Source organism: Salvelinus fontinalis, chromosome 30 (genome assembly GCF_029448725.1).
Source record: "Salvelinus fontinalis isolate EN_2023a chromosome 30, ASM2944872v1, whole genome shotgun sequence".
In the NCBI taxonomy this organism is placed as follows: domain Eukaryota; kingdom Metazoa; phylum Chordata; class Actinopteri; order Salmoniformes; family Salmonidae; genus Salvelinus; species Salvelinus fontinalis.
The window spans coordinates 17,302,137-17,323,526 of NC_074694.1; the positions used below are offsets into that span (position 1 = coordinate 17,302,137).

General features: G+C 44.2%; 1 protein-coding gene and 1 pseudogene across 1 annotated transcript in view; both read left to right on the forward strand.

The window, feature by feature from the left end:
- Positions 1–12,624: 12,624 nt before the first annotated feature.
- LOC129828743 (MARVEL domain-containing protein 1-like) overlaps positions 12,625–21,390 on the forward strand; it is a 60,297-nt gene continuing 51,531 nt past the window's right edge. The window contains exon 1 of the mRNA XM_055889913.1: positions 12,625–13,545. Within this exon, the coding sequence (XP_055745888.1) occupies positions 12,896–13,384 (489 nt within the window). The 5' untranslated portion in view covers positions 12,625–12,895 and the 3' untranslated portion in view covers positions 13,385–13,545. The remainder of the gene's footprint in view (positions 13,546–21,390) is intronic.
- Positions 19,331–20,096, forward strand: LOC129828456 (MARVEL domain-containing protein 1-like; annotated as a pseudogene).

A 21,390-nucleotide genomic window follows, 5' to 3' on the forward strand; every position in this document is an offset into this window, starting at 1 on the left:
GTAGCAGAGAGAACAGTCTATGACTAGGGTGGCTGGAATCTTTGACAATTTTAAGGCTTTCCTCTGACACCGCTTGGTATAGAGGTCCTGGATGGCAGGAAGCTTGGCCCCAGGGATGTTCTGAGCCATCCGCACTACCCTCTGTAGTGCCTTGCAGTCGGAGGCTGAGCAGTTGCCATAACAGGCAGTGATGCAACCAGTCAGGATGCTCTCGATGGTGCAGCTGTAGAACCTTTTGAGGATCTGAGGACCCATGCCAAAACTTTTCGTGTACATATATGTGTACATTATATATACATACATACACATACAGTTGAATTCGGAAGTTTACATACACCTTAGCCAAATGCATTTAAGCTCAGTTTTTCACAATTCCTGACATTTAATCCTAGTAAAAAGTACCTGTCTTAGGTCAGTTAGTATCACCACTTTATTTTAAGAATGTGAAATGTCAGAATAATAGTAGAGAATGATTTATTTCAGCAATTATTTCTTTCATCACTTTCCAAGTGGGTCAGAAGTTTACGTACACCCAATTAGTGTTTGGTAGCATTGCCTTTAAATTGTTTAACTTGGGTCAAATATTTCGGGTAGCCTTCCACAAGCTTCCCACAATAAGTTGGGTAAATTTTGGCCCATTCCTCCTGACAGAGCTGGTGTAACTGAGTCAGGTTTGTAGGCCTCCTTGCTCGCACACACTTTTTCAGCTCTGCCCACTAATTGTCCATAAGATTGAGATCAGGGCCTTGTGATGGCCACTCCAATACCTTGACTTTGTTGTCCTTAAGCCATTTTGCCACAACTTTGGAAGTATGCTTGGGGTCATTGTCCATTTGAAAGATCCATTTGCAACCAAGCTTTAACTTCCTGACTGATGTCTTGAGATGTTGCTTCAATATTTCCACATAATTTTCCTGCCTCATGATGCAATCTATTTTGTGAAGTGCATCAGTCCCTCCTGCAGCAAAGCACCCCCACAACATGATGCTGCCACCCACGTGTTTCACGGTTGGGATGGTATTCTTCGGTTTGCAAGCTTCCCCATTTTTCCTCCAAACATAACGATGGTCATTATGGCCAAACAGTTCTATTTTTGTTTCATCAGACCAGAGGACATTTCTCCAAAAAGTACGATCTTTGTCCCCATGTGCAGTTGCAAACCGTAGTCTGGAGTTTTTATGGCAGTTTTGGAGCAGTGGTTTCTTCCTTGCTGAACAGCCTTTTAGGTTATGTCGATATAGGACTCGTTTTACTGTGGATATAGATACTTTTGTACCTGTTTCCTCCAGCATCTTCACAAGGTCCTTTGCTGTTGTTCTGGGATTGATTTGCACTTTTCGCACCAAAGTACCTTCATCTCTAGGAGACAGAACGTGTCTCCTTCCTGAGCGGTATGACAGCTGCATGGTCCCATGGTGTTTATACTTGCGTACTATTGTTTGTACAGATGAACGTGGTACCTTCAGGCATTTGGAAATTGCTCCCAAGGACGAACCAGACTTGTGGAGGTCTACAATTGTTTTTCTGTGGTTTTGAGGGATTTCTTTTGATTTTCCCATGATGTCAAGCAAAGAGGCACTGAGTTTGAAGGTAGGCCTTGAAATACATCCACAGGTACACCAACAATTGACTCAAATGATGTCAATTAGCCTATCAGAAGCTTCTAAAGCCATGACATTATTTTCTGGAATTTTCCAAGCTGTTTAAAGGCACAGTCAAATTAGTGTATGTAAACGTCTGACCCACTGGAATTATGATAAGTGAAATAATCTGTCTGAAAACAATTGTTGGAAAAATGACTTGTGTCATGCATAAAGTAGATGTCCTAACCGACTTGCCGAAACTATTGTTTGTTCACAAGAAATTTGTGGAGTGGTTGAAAAATGAGTTTTAATGACCCCAACCTAACTGTATGTAAACTTCCGATTTTAACTTTGTATATATATACACTGCTCAAAAAAATAAAGGGAACACTTAAACAACACAATGTAACTCCAAGTCAATCACACTTCTGTGAAATCAAACTGTCCACTTAGGAAGCAACACTGATTGATAATACATTTCACATGCTGTTGTGCAACTGGAATAGACAAAAGGTGGAAATTATAGGCAATTAGCAAGACACCCCCAATAAAGGAGTGGTTCTGCAGGTGGTGACCACACACCACTTCTCAGTTCCTATGCTTCCTGGCTGATGTTTTGGTCACTTTTGAATGCTGGCGGTGCTTTCACTCTAGTGGTAGCATGAGACGGAGTCTACAACCCACACAAGTGGCTCAGGTAGTGCAGCTCATCCAGGATGGCACATCAATGCGTGCTGTGGCAAGAAGGTTTGCTGTGTCTGTCAGCGTAGTGTCCAGAGCATGGAGGCGCTATCAGGAGACAGGCCAGTACATCAGGAGACGTGTAGGAGGGCAACAACCCAGCAGCAGGACCGCTACCTCCGCCTTTGTGCAAGGAGGTGCACTGCAAGAGCCCTGCAAAATGACCTCCAGCAGGCCACAAATGTGCATGTGTCTGCTCAAACGGTCAGAAACAGACTCCATGAGGGTGGTATGAGGGCCCGACGTCCACAGGTGGGGGTTGTGCTTACAGCCCAACACCGTGCAGGACGTTTGGCATTTGCCAGAGAACACCAAGATTGGCAAATTCGCCACTGGCGCCCTGTGCTCTTCACAGATGAAAGCAGGTTCACACTGAGCACATGAGCACATGTGACAGACGTGACAGAGTCTGGAGACGCCGTGGAGAACGTTCTGCTGCCTGCAACATCCTCCAGCATGACCGGTTTGGCGGTGGGTCAGTCATGGTGTGGGGTGGTATTTCTTTGTGGGGCCGCACAGCCCTCCATGTGCTCGCCAGAGGTAGCCTGACTGCCATTAGGTACCGAGATGAGATCCTCAGACCCCTTGTGAGACCATATGCTGACACATGCACATTTGTTGCCTGCTGGAGGTCATTTTGCAGGGCTCTGGCAGTGCACCTCCTTGCACAAAGGCGGAGGTAGCGGTCCTGCTGCTGGGTTGTTGCCCTCCTACGGCCTCCTCCACGTCTCCTGATGTACTGGCCTGTCTCCTGGTAGCGCCTCCATGCTCTGGACACTACGCTGACAGACACAACAAACCTTTTTGCCACAGCTCGCATTGATGTGCCATCCTGGATGAACTGCACTACCTGAGCCACTTGTGTGGGTTGTATACTCCGTCTCATGCTACCACTAGAGTGAAAGCACCGCCAGCATTCAAAAGTGACCAAAACATCAGCCAGGAACTATAGGAACTGAGAAGTGGTGTGTGGTCACCACCTGCAGAACCATTCCTTTTTTGGGGGTGTCTTACTAATTGCCTATAATTTCCACCTTTTGTCTATTCCATTTGCACAACAGCATGTGAAATGTATTGTCAATCAGTGTTGCTTCCTAAGTGGACAGTTTGATTTCACAGAAGTGTGATAGACTTGGAGTTACATTGTGTTGTTTAAGTGTTCCCTTTATTTTTTTGAGCAGTGTATATATATATATATATAAAAAACCCTTATTTAACTAGGCAAGTCAGTTATGAACAAATTCTTATTTACAATGACGGCCTACCCCGGCCAAACCCGGACGATGCTGTGCCAATTGTGCACCGCCCTATGGGACTCCCAATCACGGCCGAATGTGATAAAGCCTCTTGCGCAGAGAAGCAGTGCCTTAGACCGCTGCGCCACTCGGAAGCCCAGCTGGGCCCTCCGCCGTGAACAACTCCTGCAGCTGACACAGAGTCACGGTCACCTGTTTACCCACGGTAAATAAATTGCATACATAATTTGTAGTTTTATTTATTTAGACTCTTTTCAACCAGGTAAGTCATTGAGAAGTAGGAACACATTCTCTTTTACAATAACTACAGCTGGCAGATTGAATGATTCCTAACCTTGATGCTTACACTAACCTCACCTCCTTAGTTCTAACCTCACCTTAAAAACCTTCACCTGTCAATCCCTGTGCTGAACCTTTACCTTTGGATCTGCCGACTGAATATCCACATCTTAAATAATAACAAACTCACCCCGTCGGAGATGTTCCCTGAGCAGGCCTTCCTACTCCTCCACTCTGGCAGACACCACAGTGTGGAGGGCCCTGCCACCGTGGAGGAGGGAGATGGAGATGCTGCCTCCGCATCCATCCTCCCCAGGGGAGAGACACCAAGAGTGGTGAGAAGATCCCGCCAGATGGGCCTACCTGTGGAGGATATGAAAGGTTAGGGTTAAGGGCTAGCACTCACTCGTTGCATTTGCATAGTTTTTCTTGTGAGTCTGTTTCTAGGGGCAACTTGATTTTACTCAGAGGAAGCACTGTGCCAGTTACAGATTTAGGATGGTGTGACTGAAGCATGTCCTGGCCAAGGAGAAACTCTGGGCCCTTATTTGTTTACTGGCCGGGTTATGGTTTAGGAAAACCTCCAGGCCCTTTGTAAGGGAAACACGGTGGGTTGCAAGGCAAGCTGCTGCCAGTCTACCTGTCCTTGATTGTTTATTCCTGCTTTGAGGAGCAGAGAGAGGAACCCGGTCCATCCGGTCCCAATGACTATTACACTGCAGATGGTAAGAACCAGTCTACTGATGCAATAACTCTGGTAAGAACCAGTCTACCGATACAGTAACTCTGGTAAGAACCAGTCTACCGATACAGTAACTCTGGTAAGAACCAGTCATCTAATTAAGTCTACTTGGTCACACATGAAGAACTGGCACAGTGGCAGGCAGTGTAATGGTATTAGCAGAGTTACGTAGGGTACAGTAGTTACCTGGCTGTGTCACTAGGTCAACTGTAGCCTACTGGAGGAAAGTAGGGCTCGGCTCCAATATCCATACTAGAATTCTGTTTAAAAAGCATGCACAATACATTGCTCCATTTTAAGTTGTAAGTTAGTGTGGTTATTTGGAATGTAGCCATTCTCTCTCCACCATATGGAATTGTAAAGCATTTGATCTAATTCAGTTAATTCAGATTGTATGATAGGCCTATCTACTGTGTTCCTGTTGAGGTTCTAGAATAGACGGCAACCTGAGGAAGTCACTTTAGAATATTATGCACCGAAGGTGACACACATCAATAATGTAATTGAAATGCTGCACTAAGTAAAATATTGCATTAACCCTTGAACTGTCTCTTCTTGAAAAACTATTATTGAAAAACAATTCACCTTAAAATTCCTATTACTAACAACAAAATAAGAGCTTCCCATTGTTTTTTTTTCCAACTTCATGTTTATTTTGGAAATAACAAGAGTTCTACTAGGATGTTGAGTCAAAAGAAGGTCATACCAGCAATGACATATTAGAATGGCAATTTGCATAGCATTTGTGACCGACCACCTCGATTTGAAAGTGTTTTTTACATAGGATAACAGATTCAGAGCTAGAAAATAGTATATCATACACTGCAGTTGAGGAACAAATGGGAAAGTAATTCTGCTTTTAAAGTTGATAAACTTGTAACCCCACTTTTGAGAAAATGGCCTTTAAATATTTTGGTACACCTACTGGAGACCTCTTCTTTTTCTACACCCATTCAGAATCGTTCACACCCTCTTAAGCCTTAGCCCCACCTCTCTTTAATGATTCACATGTGAGGCCATGTGCTAAACAGTGAGTACGGTAGTTTTCTAACAAAAGATTTCAAGAGTAGAGGCCAGTTTAAACTACTTCTATCGACATATCTGTATACAGTTGTCGCAGTGACATCATGAACATTCTATTGTCGTCCAACATCAAACATGTCGTTATGAAAAAGTATAAACACAAGAACAACAGGCTACATGACATCATGCAGCCTGGGGGTCCGAAATAGAATAACTAGTGTTTTTTAACACCAATAAACCCATCTGTTCGAAAATGTATTTCGTATATGTCAATCTAGCAAACAAGGCAACTAAAATGACATTTTACCCCTTTTTTGTGATATCCAATTGGTAGTTACAGTCTTGTCCCCATCGCTGTAACTCCAGTACGGACTCAGGAGAGGCGAAGGTTTCGGAGGACGTATGGCTTTCGACATGACTCCGCCAAGCCGCACTACTTCTTGACACACTGCTCAGTTAACCCGGAAGCCAGTCGCACCAATGTGTCAGAGGAAGCAACCATGTCAGCGTGCATGCGCCCGGCCCATCACAGGAGTCGTTAGAACGCAATCGGACAAAGACATCCCGGCCGGCCAAACCCTCCCTTAACCCGGACGACGCTGGGCCAATTGTGCGCCGCCTCATGGGTCTCCAGGTCGTGGATGGCTGCAACACAGCCCGGGATCTAACCCAAATCTGTAGTGATGCCGCTAGCATTGCGATGCAGTGCCTTAGAGACCGGGCAACAACCTCTCCCTCAAAGTCAGTGAAACAAAGGAGCTGATCGTGAATTGCAGGAAACGGAGGGCTGAGCACACCACTATTCACATCGACAGGGCTCTAGCTGAGCGGGCCGAAAGCGTCAAGTTTCTCTGTGTCAACATCACTAAGGATCCATCATGGTCCAAACACACCAACAAAGTCGTGAAGAGGGCACAACAACGCCTCTTCCTTGCAGGAGTCTGAAAAGATTTGTCATGGGCTCTCAGATCCTGAAAAAGTCCTACAGCTGCACCATTGAGAGCATCTTGACTGGCTGCATCACTGCTTCGTATGGAAACTGCTTGGCATCCAACGGCAAGGCGCCACAGAGGGTAGAGCGGATGGCCCAGGTCCTCTATACCAGGCGGTGTCAGAGGAAGGCCCTAAAAATTGTCAAAGACTCCAGCCACCCAAGTCATAGACTTTTCTCTCTGCTACCGCACGGCAAGCGGTACCGATGCTCCAAGTCTGGAACCAACAGGACTCTGAACAGATTCTACCCCAAGCCATAAGACCACTAAATAGTTTGTTATATATAGAAGTTAACCAAATAGCTACCCAGACTATCTGCATTTACCCTTTTTGTGCTAAAAACATTGTACAGAAGAGCGCAGTGAATTTCAACATGGCACCGTCATAGGATACCACCTTTCCAACAAGTCATTTTGTCAAATTTATGCCATGCTAGAGCTTCCCCGGTCAACTGTAAGTGCTGTTATTGTGAAGTGGAAACGTCTAGGAGCAACAACGGCTCAGCCGTGAAATGATAGGCCACACAAACTCACAGAAAGGGACCGCCGAGTGCTGAAGCGCATAGCACGTACAATTAGTGTGTCCTCGGTTGCAACAGTCACTAACCAGTGAGTGTTGGAGCAGGGAAACACGTTCTCTGAAGTGATGAATCACACTTCCCCATCTGGCAGTCCGACGGACGTATCTGGGTTTGGCGTATGCAAAGAGAACGCTACCTGCCTGAATGCATAGTGCCAACTTTAAAGTTTGGTGGAGAAGTATTAATGGTCTAGGGCTGTTTTTCATGGTTCGGGCTAGGCCCCCTTAGTTCCAGTGAAAGGAAATCTTACTGCTACAGCATACAATGACATTCTAGACGATTCTGTGCTTCCAACTTTGTGGCAACAGTTTGGGGAAAGCCCTTTCCTGTTTCAGCATGACATTGCCCCTGTGCACAAAGCAAGTTCCATACAAAAAAGGTTTGTCAAGACTGGTGTGGAAGATCTTGACTGGCCTGCACAGAGCCCTTACCTCAACCCCATCAAACACCTTGGGGATGAATTGGAACGCCGAAGAGCCAGGCCTAATCGCCCAACATCAATCCCCGACCTCACTAATGCTCGTGGCTGAATGGAAGCAAGTCCACACAGCAATGTTCCACCATCTAGTGGAAAGCCTTTCCAGAAGAGTGGAGGCTGTAGTAGCAGGAAACGGGGAACCAACTCCATATTAATGCCCATCATATTGGAATGAGATGTTCGACCAGCAGGTGACCACTTACTTTTGGTCATGTAGTGTATAACCCTCAGTGACCTTGTACCCCTTGTTAATAACCATGTTATCGTTACTCATTGTGTATCTATTATTACATGTTTAACTTTTTTATTATCTCTCTATTTTCTTTCTCTCTGCATTGTTGGTAATCATTTCAATGTTAACCCACACCTGTTGTTTACGAAGCATGTGACAAATACATTTGATTTGATGCAACCTTTTTTTTTTTTGGGGGGGGGGGTTGGATCAGCTTAATATTGCGGAAAGAATGTTGCTTCCAATGTAATTGTCTGCATCATTTCCATGCGACCTTTCTTAAGCCTAGGTGTCCCGCTAGCGGGACAACTTCCGGTGAAACTGGAGGGCGCGCAATTCAAAAAAAAATCATAAAAATAATGGATATTAAACATTTAGGAACATACAAGTGTCTTATATCGGTTAAAAGCTTACATTCGTGTTAATCTAACTGCACTGTACGATTTACAGAGAAAGCATGCATGCGATTGTTTGAGGACGGCGCCCCACATCAAAATATTTTTCCTCCGGTTTCAGAAATTCACAAATAGCGATTAAATATTCACTTACTTTTTGAAAATCTTCCTCTGATTTGTCATTCAAAGGGTCCCAGCTACAACATGTTGTGTCGTTTTGTTAGATAAAATCCTTCTTTATATCCCAAAAAGTCTGTTTAGTTGGCACCATCGATTTGAGTAATCCCCTCGTTCAACATGCCAAGATAGGAATCCGAAAATCTTCCCCTAAACTTTGTTTCAACAAGTTAAAATATGTTTCTATTTAATCCTCAGATACCCTAAAATGTAATTAAACTATAATATTTTATACGGAAGGAAGGAAGTATGTTCAATAGGAAAACGATATTAGCAGGTGCGTGTCCTCTTCCTCACGCGCATACACAAATTTCCAAGTCTATCCCTATCCCTATCTTCCTCGTTTTGGAAGAAACAAACCTGAAACCTTGAACATAGACTGCTGACACCCAGGGGAAGCCATAGGAATTGCATCCTGAGAGCTAGATTTCAGAATGACCCTATACTTTCCACTGTAAGGGCATGGGCTCTCAAAACAAAATTAATTCCGGTGGGTTTTTCTTTGGATTTTCTCCTACCATATCTATTGTGTTATCGTCTCCTACATTATTTTAATATTTCTACAACCTTCAAAGTGTCTTCTTTCCAATGGTACCAATTATATGCATATCCTGGCTTCACGGCCTGAGCAACAGGCAGTTTACTTTGGGCACGTCAGTCAGGTGGAAATTGATTAAAAAAAGGACAATAGCCCTAACAACTTAAGTCTGAATATTGATGAATTGACCCCATATGTCATGAAATGTGGTTTAATATATATTATAATATAGTGTGTTGTCAACAATTCAATCATTCAATCATGGGGCGGCAGGTAGCCTAGTGGTTAGAGCGTTGGACTAATAACTGAAAGGTTGCAAGATCCAATCCCTGAGCTGACAAGGTAAAAATCTGTTGTTCTGGCCCTGAACAAGGCAGTTAACCCACTGTTCCTAGGCTGTCACTGAAAATAAGAATTTGTTCTTAACTGACTTGTCTAGTTACATAAAGGTTAAAAAATGCACAGATAGAACTCCAGTAATTATGCTGCAATTGTTTATGTGTCGGGGGGCTAGGGTCAGTCTGTTATATCTGGAGTATTTCTCCTGTCTTATCCGGTGTCCTGTGTGAATTTAAGTATGCTCCCTCTAATTCTCTCTCTTTCTCTTCTCTCAGAGGACCTGAGCCCGAGGACCACGCCTCAGGACTACTTGGCCTGATGACTCCTTGCTGTCCCCAGTCCACCTGGTTGTGCTGCTGCTCCAGTTTCAACTGTTCTGCCTGCGGCTACGGAACCCTGACCTGTTCACCAGACATGCTACCTTGTCCCAGACCTGCTGTTTTCGACTCTCTCTCTACTACACCTGCTGTCTCTAACTCTGAATGATTGGCTATGATAAGCCAACTGATATTTACTCCTGAGCTACTGACCTGTTGCACCCTCTACAACCACTGTGATTATTATTATTGGCCCTGCTGCACATCTGTGAACTTTTGAACATCTTGGCCATGTTCTGTTATAATCCCCACCCGGCACAGCCAGAAGAGGACTGGCCACCCCTCAGAGCCTGGTTCCTCTCTAGGTTTCTTCCTGGGTTCCTGCCTTTCTAGGCCTGGTTCCTCTGTAGGTTTCTTCCTAGGTTCCTGCCTTTCTAGGGAGTTTTTCCTAGTCATCGTGCTTCTACATCTGCATTGCTTGCTGTTTGGGGTTTTAGACTGGGTTTCTGTATAGCACTTTGTGACATCGGCTGATGTAAAAAAGGCTTCATAAATACATTTGATTGATTAATTGATTGACTGCATATTTCAACCATATGTGCATCAAAGCATCTTGTCATATGTACACAGGTTTAATTGGCATGCAGATATGTGACAATCAAAGACAATTATGCAGTTTTGCAAATATGTGCAAGAATGTCTGAAAAAGTAAACGTGTTTGTTTATTTTTCTTTTGTTAGTCTGCATCAAAACATACATATTTGGACTCCTTTTGTGTAAAGGTACGAGGCCAGAAACTACTGTGCATTTCGGCTGCAAACAAATGGTTTTGGAAAGTGGTCTTCCACCCAGCCAATATAGGTCAAGGATAGTCTCGTGTGTAAAAGCCGAATACACAACTCTGGAATAACAAATACTATAGGAAACATGTTCTTACCCTAAAACGATAGTGACACGTTGTTCTTATGCTTTTTCCAATATAATTGTCTCTATGTTATTTTGTTCTGTCCTGCACTGCGGTATATCCGGTCAATTAGGGATAATAAAGGACCTTTGATTTATCGATAGCTCTGTGCACTCGGTGTTGTTGTCAATTGGCCGCACTCTGTAGTTTTGTCATCTTGGGTCTACACCACTGTGTCTATCTACCAATGAGAACAGACATGGTAATTAACCCCACCTTATAGGGCCGGATGGAATGTTTTCTCGAGCGATCAGAGTTTGTGGGCGGAGCATGGTGTGAAGATCCGCCCCTCGGCCACGTAGTTAATCTATTGACGTCAATGCTCCTGGCACGAAGCTGTGTTTGAGGGGCTTGACGATTATGTGTGAGACAAAAATCACTCCCCTACAGTGTGTGTGTGTGTGCCTTCGCCTGCTTGGGTACGGAATGTCCCTGTAGTGTATGGCATCTCGCTGTGCGCACTAACTTCACACTTTCACAGCGGGTTACAAGATTGCAAGAGTTGAATGCACTCATGACAAAAAACTGTATACTTGTGCATCATCTAGAAGGGACATGGCATCATGCTGACATTTAGAAACCCACGTGAACTCGTCATCTTTAGGTTGCCATTATGTGTTCTGCCCTGAAGTCAACGCACTCAGTAACTGATGGAAGACCATTGATTACTGCACAACTTTTGGCTTCCATGACCCCCAGCCATTGACCTGACCTAATCACATCTACAATGATCAGACTGACATGTTGCATCATATCTTAGAAAGCTATAGTGTAATGTGTATTACCTATGAACTGTGTGTCTGTGTGTGTGTTATGTGATGTGTGTATGGCCTAGTTAAATAAAGGTTAAATATTTGTTTTTAAATTTTTAATGTCATATAAAATATTGTGCACAATTAGGCTATGTGTGTATGTGTGTGTGTTGTGTGTTTGTTCAGTGTAGGTCTGTGTGTGCGTGCGTGCATTCCCGTGTGAGTATGTACAGTATGTCAAATCGTGTGTGTGTGTGTGTGTGTGTGTGTGTCTTTGTGCCTGCCACCAAGGGGCACCAGAGTACTTCAGAAGGATTAATAACCTCTTGGAAGTAACCTACTGTTGATTATTTGAGAACCAGGGGAGGAGCCTTTCACTAGCGAAGTGTCTCCTCATAAAACAGGAAAACAGACTCACTAAACATTTCTGACACTCAGCCAACTCTCAAGATTCTTTCAAGGCAAACAGTTATTATTTTCTGCACTATTCTTATGCATCACATTCCAAGGTTTTGGCTACACTCTGAAAACAGCATGTTTGTCTCAGCCACATAATGTTGTCTTTTTGACAACTTGGCAGGAAAGAGTGCATGGTTTAGTCAAACTGTCAACTTTTTTAATCAACTTCAATACGGCCAGCTAACGAAACACATTGTTGTATTAACGTTGTCAAGAAAACTGTTTCAGGAGTGTGAACAAATTTAATGCACTTAAAGAACAGAGATTGATGAGGAACAAAGAGTTTAACATGAATCAAACAAACTCTCAGCAAAGTTCTCAGTCTCTCTCAATTCAGTTCAATTCAATTTCAATTCAAGTTGCTTTATTGGCATGGGAAACATATGTTTCACACACACACACACACACACACACGCACACGCACACGCACACACACACACACACACACACACAATATGACAGGCAGAGAGTGAGAGAGAGAACAAACACCATTGTAAATACAACCCATATTTATGTTGATTTATTTTGCCTTTTGTACTTCAACTATTTGCATATTGTTACAACACTTTACAGAGTCGTAATATAATATTTTAAATGCTTATATTATTTTGTTTACTGTTCATTTCTGATTGTTTTTCACTTTTGGTTATTATCTATTTCACTTGTTTTGGCAATGTAAACATATGTTTCCCATGGCAATAATGTCCTTTGAATTGAATTGAGAGGCGGAGCAGTCTTTGAATTTGAATCGGTTCCCCTTTCGGTTTCCTACCCCAACCCCCGAGAGAGAGGGGGAGAGAGAAAGGGGGGAGTGGAAAGGAAACGGAAAAGACGAATACGCACACAATCGCCCTAATTTCAAAACCCCGAGCTGTGCAGAAGAAAGGACAAACTCGCGGACAAATTTTTCACTTGTAACCACCTATTTATTTGTCAATCTACCCTCCTTTTTACTTTTCCGTTTTATCTGTCCTAATTATCAGTCGGTGGTAGATTGAACTCCCCTGCTCTACTTAGTAAAAGGTCCCAGTGTTCGCTGGAGCAGAGATGCCCCCCCAGCCGGAGGTGAGCACACATTTCCGGGACTTCCTCAAGAGTTTTCTCGGCATCATCCGAATTCTCCAAATCCTATTCGGAGCTGGACTATGGGTCACAATCGCCGCCAACAAATACGAAGGCTCCATCCACTTCGTTCTGTTCGTGGCAGTCCTCTTCTGGCTCCTCACCCTCGCCGCCTTCTTCATTACTCTCTTGGACAAGAAGGACCTCGTCCCCATCTTGGGAGGGGACCGGTGGTTGCTTAGCAACCTTGTTCACGACATCGCGGCCGCGGTGCTGTATCTACCGGCGATCGGCGTCATGATCTACAAAACGGAGCGGTACGCATACTGCAACCTGGAGCAATACAAACACAACTGCCTGTATAAAGTCTACCTGGCTGCCGCCGTGTTCGCATGTCTGGGCGCTGTGGTGTATCTTGTCTCCGCGGTGTATATGGGCTGTAGGAAGTGCCGGGGTGAGCAGACGGTGGTTTGAGAGAGAGAGAAGGGAGGACAGAGGGGAACAGAGTGAGGGATAGGGCGGAGGACTGGTGGAGGGAGGCAAGAGCTTTCCCTGGATAGGGGAGAGGACACGGGTGGAGAGGGGTATTTTATGTCCTCCAAAACTGAGTGTCTTCTTGGCTCAAACTCCTACAGGTTTGTCCATATTCTGTTCCGTAATTTAATGTCAGTATCATTTCAGTAGCTTACCAAAGTATATATTTTATATTTTTGTGTGTTTTTTGTTGTTGGACTATAATACTTTTTTGGTAGGCCTAGTCCAGTGTTTTTGTTTTGACTGGCAACAACATTCCAATGTTCTGAGCAGTCGTCAGGGCATGGACGTGTTGTCTGTGCCTTTACAAACACATCACTTATGCTTTTCAGCCTACAACAAGCTGTAACGGCAAGGACATGAGATTACATGCCTTTGATATGAAAATAACTACACCATATTTGTTGCTAATGTTTTTAAGTGTTCTTTTAGCAAGAAAGAATCCTTGTCTATATCAAAAACAAAACCACGTCTGTTCCTAATTAAAGTGTCCTTCATGTTAAGACCAAATGTTGATGCATTAAAACCAATGTCAGGGTTCTCTTCTTTGGTAATAACACTGTCATTAATGCCGGAGCTGAGTACCAGCATCTCAAACGTTCTGCTGCTTGAGCTCCTGTTCCTATTATAGAATATTAGCTCAAAAGCATTATGGAGCTCCTGCACCTACATATAAAGTGTACCGGTACACACAATGACTACCGGAACCTATTTCAGTCCAAGTCAAGCATTGGCTACAGTAGTCCTGTTTGTTTTCAATAATAACCATTTCCAGAGTTTTTTCTAATCTGAAAAGTATGCCTCTGCAAACTCTGTCTGGCCATACTTTTATGTGTGTGTGTCTATGTGAGTGTGTGTGTTCAAGATTATGGTGTTGGTTTCCCAAACGAGAGCCAGATTGGTGTGGGGAGCAGATTGGGGTGGGGAGCCCTCAGCTACTTCCTGTCTGAGACAAACTGGCTTAACCAATCAGCAGGGGTGACTGGGATGCCACACAGCCACATGAAAGACAGAAGAGCGTGTGCCTTTACTCTGTAATTACTGCCTCTGTGACTGGAATTGTGTATGTGTGTGGGTATGAATTTATGTGATTATTGTTATATCTGTGTGTGTGTGTGTGTTTGTGTGTGTGTGTGAGAGAGAGAGACAGAGAGAGAGATAAAGATCATAGTGATTGGGAAAGTGGCAGTTCTTACAGGAATTAACGGTGGGGGTTTAGGGTGTGTATGTGGAGGGGGAGGGAAGAGAAGGGTTGATGATTAGTGATGTAGAAGTGGTCTGCAGGGAGATGAGATGAGTAGTGGTCTATTCCTGGGAAACACACAATTCCTGCTAACTTCCTCCTCAGAGAGCAAAAAGACACAAAGCATGACAATGAAGCAGAAATAAATCCAGCCACAGGGTGTATGACACAGCCTAATCCTAGTGGACACATGTTCTGTGCTGAGCCAGAGACATGAAGGAAGAGATGTGAAAATGTTGGAACAGGACCCATGTTCTGTGCTGAGCCAGAGAGACATTATTAAGAAAGGGAGGGGTGTTGATGAAAATGTTGGAACAGGACCCATGTTCTGTGCTGAGCCAGAGAGACATTATTAAGAAAGGGAGGGGTGTAGATGAAAATGTTAGAACAGGACCCATGTTCTGTGCTGAGCCAGAGAGACATGAAGGAAGGGAGGGATGTAGGAAGCGATATTTACATTTTGGAACAGGACCCATGTTCTGTGATGAGCCAGAGAGACATGAAGCAAGGGAGGAAGGAAGCATTGTGAAAATGTTGGTTGCTGAGCCCTGAGTAGACTGTAGGACACAAAACACAAGATGGAATGGTAAGGCTAATGTTGAACAGATGCATTGTAGGGATATAAAGTAAATATATGTGTGTGTTTGTGTGAGAGAGAGAGTCATAAGTGATGGGTCTGCAGCACGGGCCAAGCAAACAGCTCAGACAGAAACAAAGTAGATCCTTCCCTCCTCAATAAGACCTGCTCACGCCACCCCTCCTACGCTCACAACTTCAATCAGTAACAAATAGTTTTCATTTGATCCCTTACAATGATCCTCGTCCCAAAAGTACAGTTATGTGCATCTGATTTGTTTTTGGGGAAACTGACAGCTTTGCTTGTGTTGCATAAAGGAGTTGTCGTTTTCTCAAATGTTCTCTCTAGTCAGAACCAGATATTTGGACTCAGCCATGTATGGACTGACTGTAAGAGCAAGACACTGTACCTAAGAGCGTCTGCCAAGGAACTAAGTGTAATGTGTGTCGGAGCTGCTGCCTAGTGTGTGTGTGTGTGTGTGTGTGTGTGTGTGTGTGTGTGTGTGTGTGTGTGTGTGTGTGTGTGTGTGTGTGTGTGTGTGTGTGTGTGTGTGTGTGTGTGTGTGTGAGTGAGTGAGTGAGTAAGTGAGTGAGTGAGTGAGTGTAAGAGTGAGTGTAAGAGTGAGTGTAAGAGAGAGAGAGAGCCATTGGACAGATGTGGAATACAGTGAGATTGTGTTTTACCATCTTAACTAAGAAATAAAGTGAGAAGGGGGGAGGTAGGACAGAGACGGAGGGAGAAGAAGAAAGATGGGGATGAGAGAGAGAGATAGTGTGAGGAACATATAAAGAGTGAGAGAGAATGAGCGAGTGAGAGCATTTGTGACAGAGAGAAACCCTGGGAGAAGGGCACTTCAACACATATAAAGCCAGACAGATTAGTTAGAGTGCCAGCCCAGTGATATTTACTCTGGCTACTCAACCAGAGAGACATTTCCTGTATGGACTCAAACTGGACTAGAGTAGACTGGGCGAGACCAGTTAACACTTCAATGGTCTCTCTCTCAATTAAATTAAATTCAAAGGGGTTGGGAACATAGGTTTACATTCCCAAAGCAAGTAAAATAGATAATAAACAAAAGTGAAATAAACATTAAAAATGAACATTAAACATTACACTCACAAAAGACATTTCAAATGTCATATTATGGCTGTACAGTGCCTTCGGTAAGTATTCAGACCCCTTGACTTTTTCCACATTTTGTTAGGTTACAGCCATATTCTAAAATGGATAACAAAAAAAAAGCTCAGCAATCTACACAAAAGAACCCATAATGACATTTTTGCAAATGTATTAAGAATAAAAAACTGAAATACCTTATTTACATAAGTATTCAGCCCCTTTGCTATGAGACTCGAAATTGAGCTCAGGTGCATCCTGTTTCCATTGATCATCCTTGAGATGTTTCTACAATTTGATTGAAGTCCACCTGTGGTAAATTCAATTGATTGGACAAGATTTGGAAAGGCACCCACCTGTCTATATAAGGTCCCACAGTTAAAAGTGCATGTCAGAGCAATAACCAATGCATGAGGTTGAAGGAATTGTCCACTGAGCTCAGAGACAGGATTGTGTCAAGGCACAGATCTGTGGAAGGATACCAAAATATTTTTACATTATTGAAGGTCCCCAAGAACACAGTGGCCTCCATCATTCTTGGAAGAAGTTTGGAACCACCAAAACTCTTCCTAGAGCTGGACAAACTGAGCAATTGGGGAAGAGGGACCTTGGTCAGGGAGGTGACCAAGAACCTGATGGTCACTCTGACAGAGCTCGACAGTTCCTCTGTGGAGATGGGAGAACCTTCCAGAAGGATAACCATCTCTGCAGCACTCCACCAATCAGGCCTTTATGGTAGAGTGACCAGACGGAAGCCACTCCTCAGCAAAAGGCACACGACAGCCAATTGGAGTTTTCCAAAAGGCACCTACACTCACAGACCATGAGAAACCAAGATTGAACTCTTTGGCCTGAATGCCAAGCGCCACGTCTGGAGGAAACCTGGCACCATCTCTACGGTGAAGCATGGTGGTGGCAGCATCATGCTGTGGGGATGTTTTTCAGCGACAGGGACTGGGAGACTTGTCAGGATCGAGGCAAAGATGAACAGAGCAAAGTACAGAAAGAGCCTTGATGAAAACCTGCCCCAGAGCACTCAGGACCTCAGACTGGGGTGAAGGTTCACATTCCAACAGGACAACGACCCTAAGCACACAGCCAAGACAACGCAGGAGTGGCTTCGGGACAAGTCTCTGAATGTCATTGAGTGGCCCAGCCTGAGCCCGGACTTGAATCCGATTGAACATCTCTGGAGAGACCTGAAAATAGCTGTGCAGCAATGCTCCCCATCCAACCTGACAGAGCTTGAGAGGATCTGCAGAGAAGAATGGGAGAAACTCACCACATACATGTGTGCCAAGCTTGTAGCGTCATACCCAAGAAGACTCAAGGCTGTAATCGCTGCCAAAGGTGCTTCAACAAAGTACTAAGTAAAGGGTCTGAATACTTGAGTAAATATGATATTTCAGTTTATTTTTTATTTTTTAATTAGCACAAATTTTTCTAAAAGTCTGTTTTCACTTTGTCATTATGGGGTATTGTGTGTAGATTGCTAAGGATTTTTTTTTATTCAATCCATTATAGAATAAGGCTGTAACGTAACAAAATGTGGAAAAAGTCAAGGGGTCCGAGTACTTTCCAAAGGCACTGTACATGTTAAAGAGGGTGGGGCTCAAGCTGCATCCTTGTCTCCCCCCCACGGCTCTGTGGAAAGAAATGTGTGTTTTTTGCCAATTTTAACCGTGCACTTGTTGTTTGTGTACATGGATTTTAAATTGTCGTATGTTTATCCCCAACACCGCTTTCCATCAATTTATTTAGCAGACCCTCATGCCAAATTGAGTCAAAAGCTTTTTATTTTTTTATTTTTTACATTTAACCTTTATTTAATTAGGCAAGTCAGTTAAGAACAAATTCTTATTTACAATGACGGCCTACATCGGCCAAACCCGGACGATGCTGGGCCAATTATGCGCCGCCCTATGGGCCTCCCAATCACGGCCAGTTGTGATACAGCCTGGATTCAAACCAGGGTGTCTGTAGTAACGCCTCAAGCACTGAGATGCAGTGCCTTAGCCCACTGTGCCAATCGGGATCTCAACAAAGCGGCAGGAAGCCTGGTAGTTAGAGTGTTGAGCCAGTAACTGAAAGGTTGCTAGATCGAATCCCCGAGCTGACAAGGTCAAATCTGTCGTTCTGCCCCTGAACAAGGCAGTTAACCCACTGTTCCTAGGCTGTCATTGTAAATGAGAGTTTGTTCTTAACTGACTTGCCTAGTTAAAGCAAAAATCAATAAAGCATGAGAAGATTTTGCCTTTGTTTGTTTGTCAATTAGGGTGTGCAGGGTGAATATGTGGTATGTCGTACGGTAAATATAGCCAATTGGAAATTTGATCAGGGGTAGAAGGGGAATAAACTGATCTGTGGGGGCCTGTATAGGGTGTGGCCAGGGTTTGTTTGTGGAGGGGTTGGGGTGGGGATGTGTCTCTCTCTCTCATGTCTCATCTACCTGTCTTTTCTCTATCTGTCTCTCCCTGTCTGTCTCTCTCAAACCCCTAAAAACTAGTGCAGAGTGAAACAAGTCCTAAAGGATAGGGAGAGACAGTGAAGTACTGTAGCTTACAAAACTAATACTGTTCCTATGGACTGACATCAACTAGCTGAATGACTGATAGGGATGTGTTGTCGGCCATTTTCTGCCAAGAAATCTAAAACAGACTTCATCCTTCCAAATGGCCCACAATGACTCGACTGTGATTCACAGCTATAATTACATCACTGGCAGGCTCTCTGATTCAGAGTGGCTAGGTTAAATGCGGAAGACACATTACGGTTGAATGCATTCAGTTTTGCATCTGACTAGGTACCCCCTGTCCCTTTCAGTATCTTCAAGAACATGAACAAAGTGCCATCTGTCTCTCTATTTGGGAATTTCTGTGCCCATATTAACAAATCATATCCAGAGTAGGAGTGCTGATCTAGAATCAGTTTAGCACTTTTTCTCACAATGAATAAGAGACGCTTTATGAACATGGGCCCTCATCCTAGATCAGCTGTACCTGGGTCTGTGCAGAAGAAAAAACAACTCTCTGACAAATTTTACACTTCTAACCACCTATTAATAAGCAATCTACCCTCCTTTTTCTCTCTTTTATTTGAGTCAGTGTTAGATTGAAAGCCCTTGTCCTACTCAGTAAAAGGTCCCAGTGTTCTCCAGAGCAGAGACCCCCCCCCCCCCCCCCCCCCCCACCCACCTAGCCGGAGGTGAGCAAACATTTCCGGGACTTCCTCAAGACTTTTCTCAACTTCATCCAAATCCTCCAAATCCTATTCCGAGCTGGACTTTGGATCACAATCGCCGCCAACAAATACGAAGGCTCCATCAACTTCGTCTTGTTTGTGGCAGTCCTCTTCTGGCTCCTCACCCTCGCCTCCTTCTTCATCACCCTCCTAGACAAGCAGGACCTCGTACTCATCTTGGGAGGGCAACCTAATTCACAACATGGCAGCCGCGGTGCTGTATCTACCGGTGATTGGCGACATGATCTATAAGACCAAGTGGTACGCATACTGCAACCTAGAGCAATACAAACTCTACTGCCTGCCTGTATAAAGTCTACCTGGCTGCGCCGTGTTCGCATTGTGGAGTATTTTGTCTCTGCGGTATATGTGGGCTGTAGGAAGTGCTGGGGCGAGCAGATGGTGGTTTGAGAGAGAGAGGGGAGGACAGAGGGGGACAGAGGAGTAAGGGATGGGGGACTAGGGGAGGGAGGCAGGAGATCTCCCGGGATATGGGAGCGGAGGGGGGGGGGGGGTATTTTCTGTACCCCAAAGATAAGGGAGTGTCCTCTTGTCTTCTTGGCTTAAATTCCTACAGGTTTGTCCATATTTTGTTCTGTAATTTAATGTCAGTATTAATTTATTAACTTATCAAAGTATATATTTTATATTTTAGTGTGGTTTAAAAAAAATATGGCAGCAAGCTATCAACCAAAAACCTTTTTTTTTTGGGGGGGGGGGGGGGGGGGGGCATGACTAGAATAATTTTTGGTAGGCTTAGTCCAGTGTTTTTGTTTTGACTGGCAACAACATTCCAATGTTCTGAGCAGTCGTCAGGGCATGGACGTGTTATCTGTGCCTTTACAAACACCTCACTTATGCTTTGCAGCCTACAACAAGCTGTAACGGCAAGGACATGAGATTACATGCCTTTGATATGAAAATAACTACACCATATTTGTTTGCAAGAAAGAATCCATGTCTTTATCAAAAACAAAGCCAAGTCTGTTCCTAATTATTCCTGAAATGTCCTCCATGTTAAGGCCAAATGTATTAAAACCAATGTCACTGAACAGCAGAGACAGGGTTCTCTTCTTTGGTAATAACACCCTCATTAATTAACATTTGACATTTTTTTGTCATTTAGTAGATGCTCTTATCCAGAGCGACTTACAGTTAATGCATTCATCTTAAGATAGCTAGGTGAGACAACCACATATCACAGACAAGAGACCTGAGGTGTCAGAACGGAGTGCTGGGGTTGGGGTGAAGGGTTTGAGCATAGCCTAAAGGTAGGGAGGGGCAGTTCCTCTTGCTGCTCCGTCAGTAAGCATCATGGTCTTGTAGTGGATGTGAGCTTCGACTGGAAGCCAGTGGAGTGTGCGGAGGAGCAGGGTGACATGAGAGAACTTGGGAAGGTTGCAGGGGTTTGATGACACAAGAGGAGAACCCAGCCAACAACGAGTTGCAGTAGTTCAGACGGGAGAGGACAAGTGCCTGGATTAGGACCTGCGCCGCTTCCTGTGTGAGGTGGGGTCCTACTCTACTGATGTTGTAGAGCATGAACCTGTAGAAGCGAGTCACTGCTTTGATTTTTGCAGAGAACAACAGGGTGTTGTCCAGGGTCACGCAAAGGTTATTTGCGCTTTGGGAGGGCGACACTGTGGAGCTGTAAACCACTGATGGAGAGGTTTTTGAGCAGGCAGGCAGGCCTCCCTGGGAGGAAGAGCAGTTCCGTCTTGTCGAGGTTGAGCTTGAGGTGGTGGGCCAACAGCCAAGTTGATATAT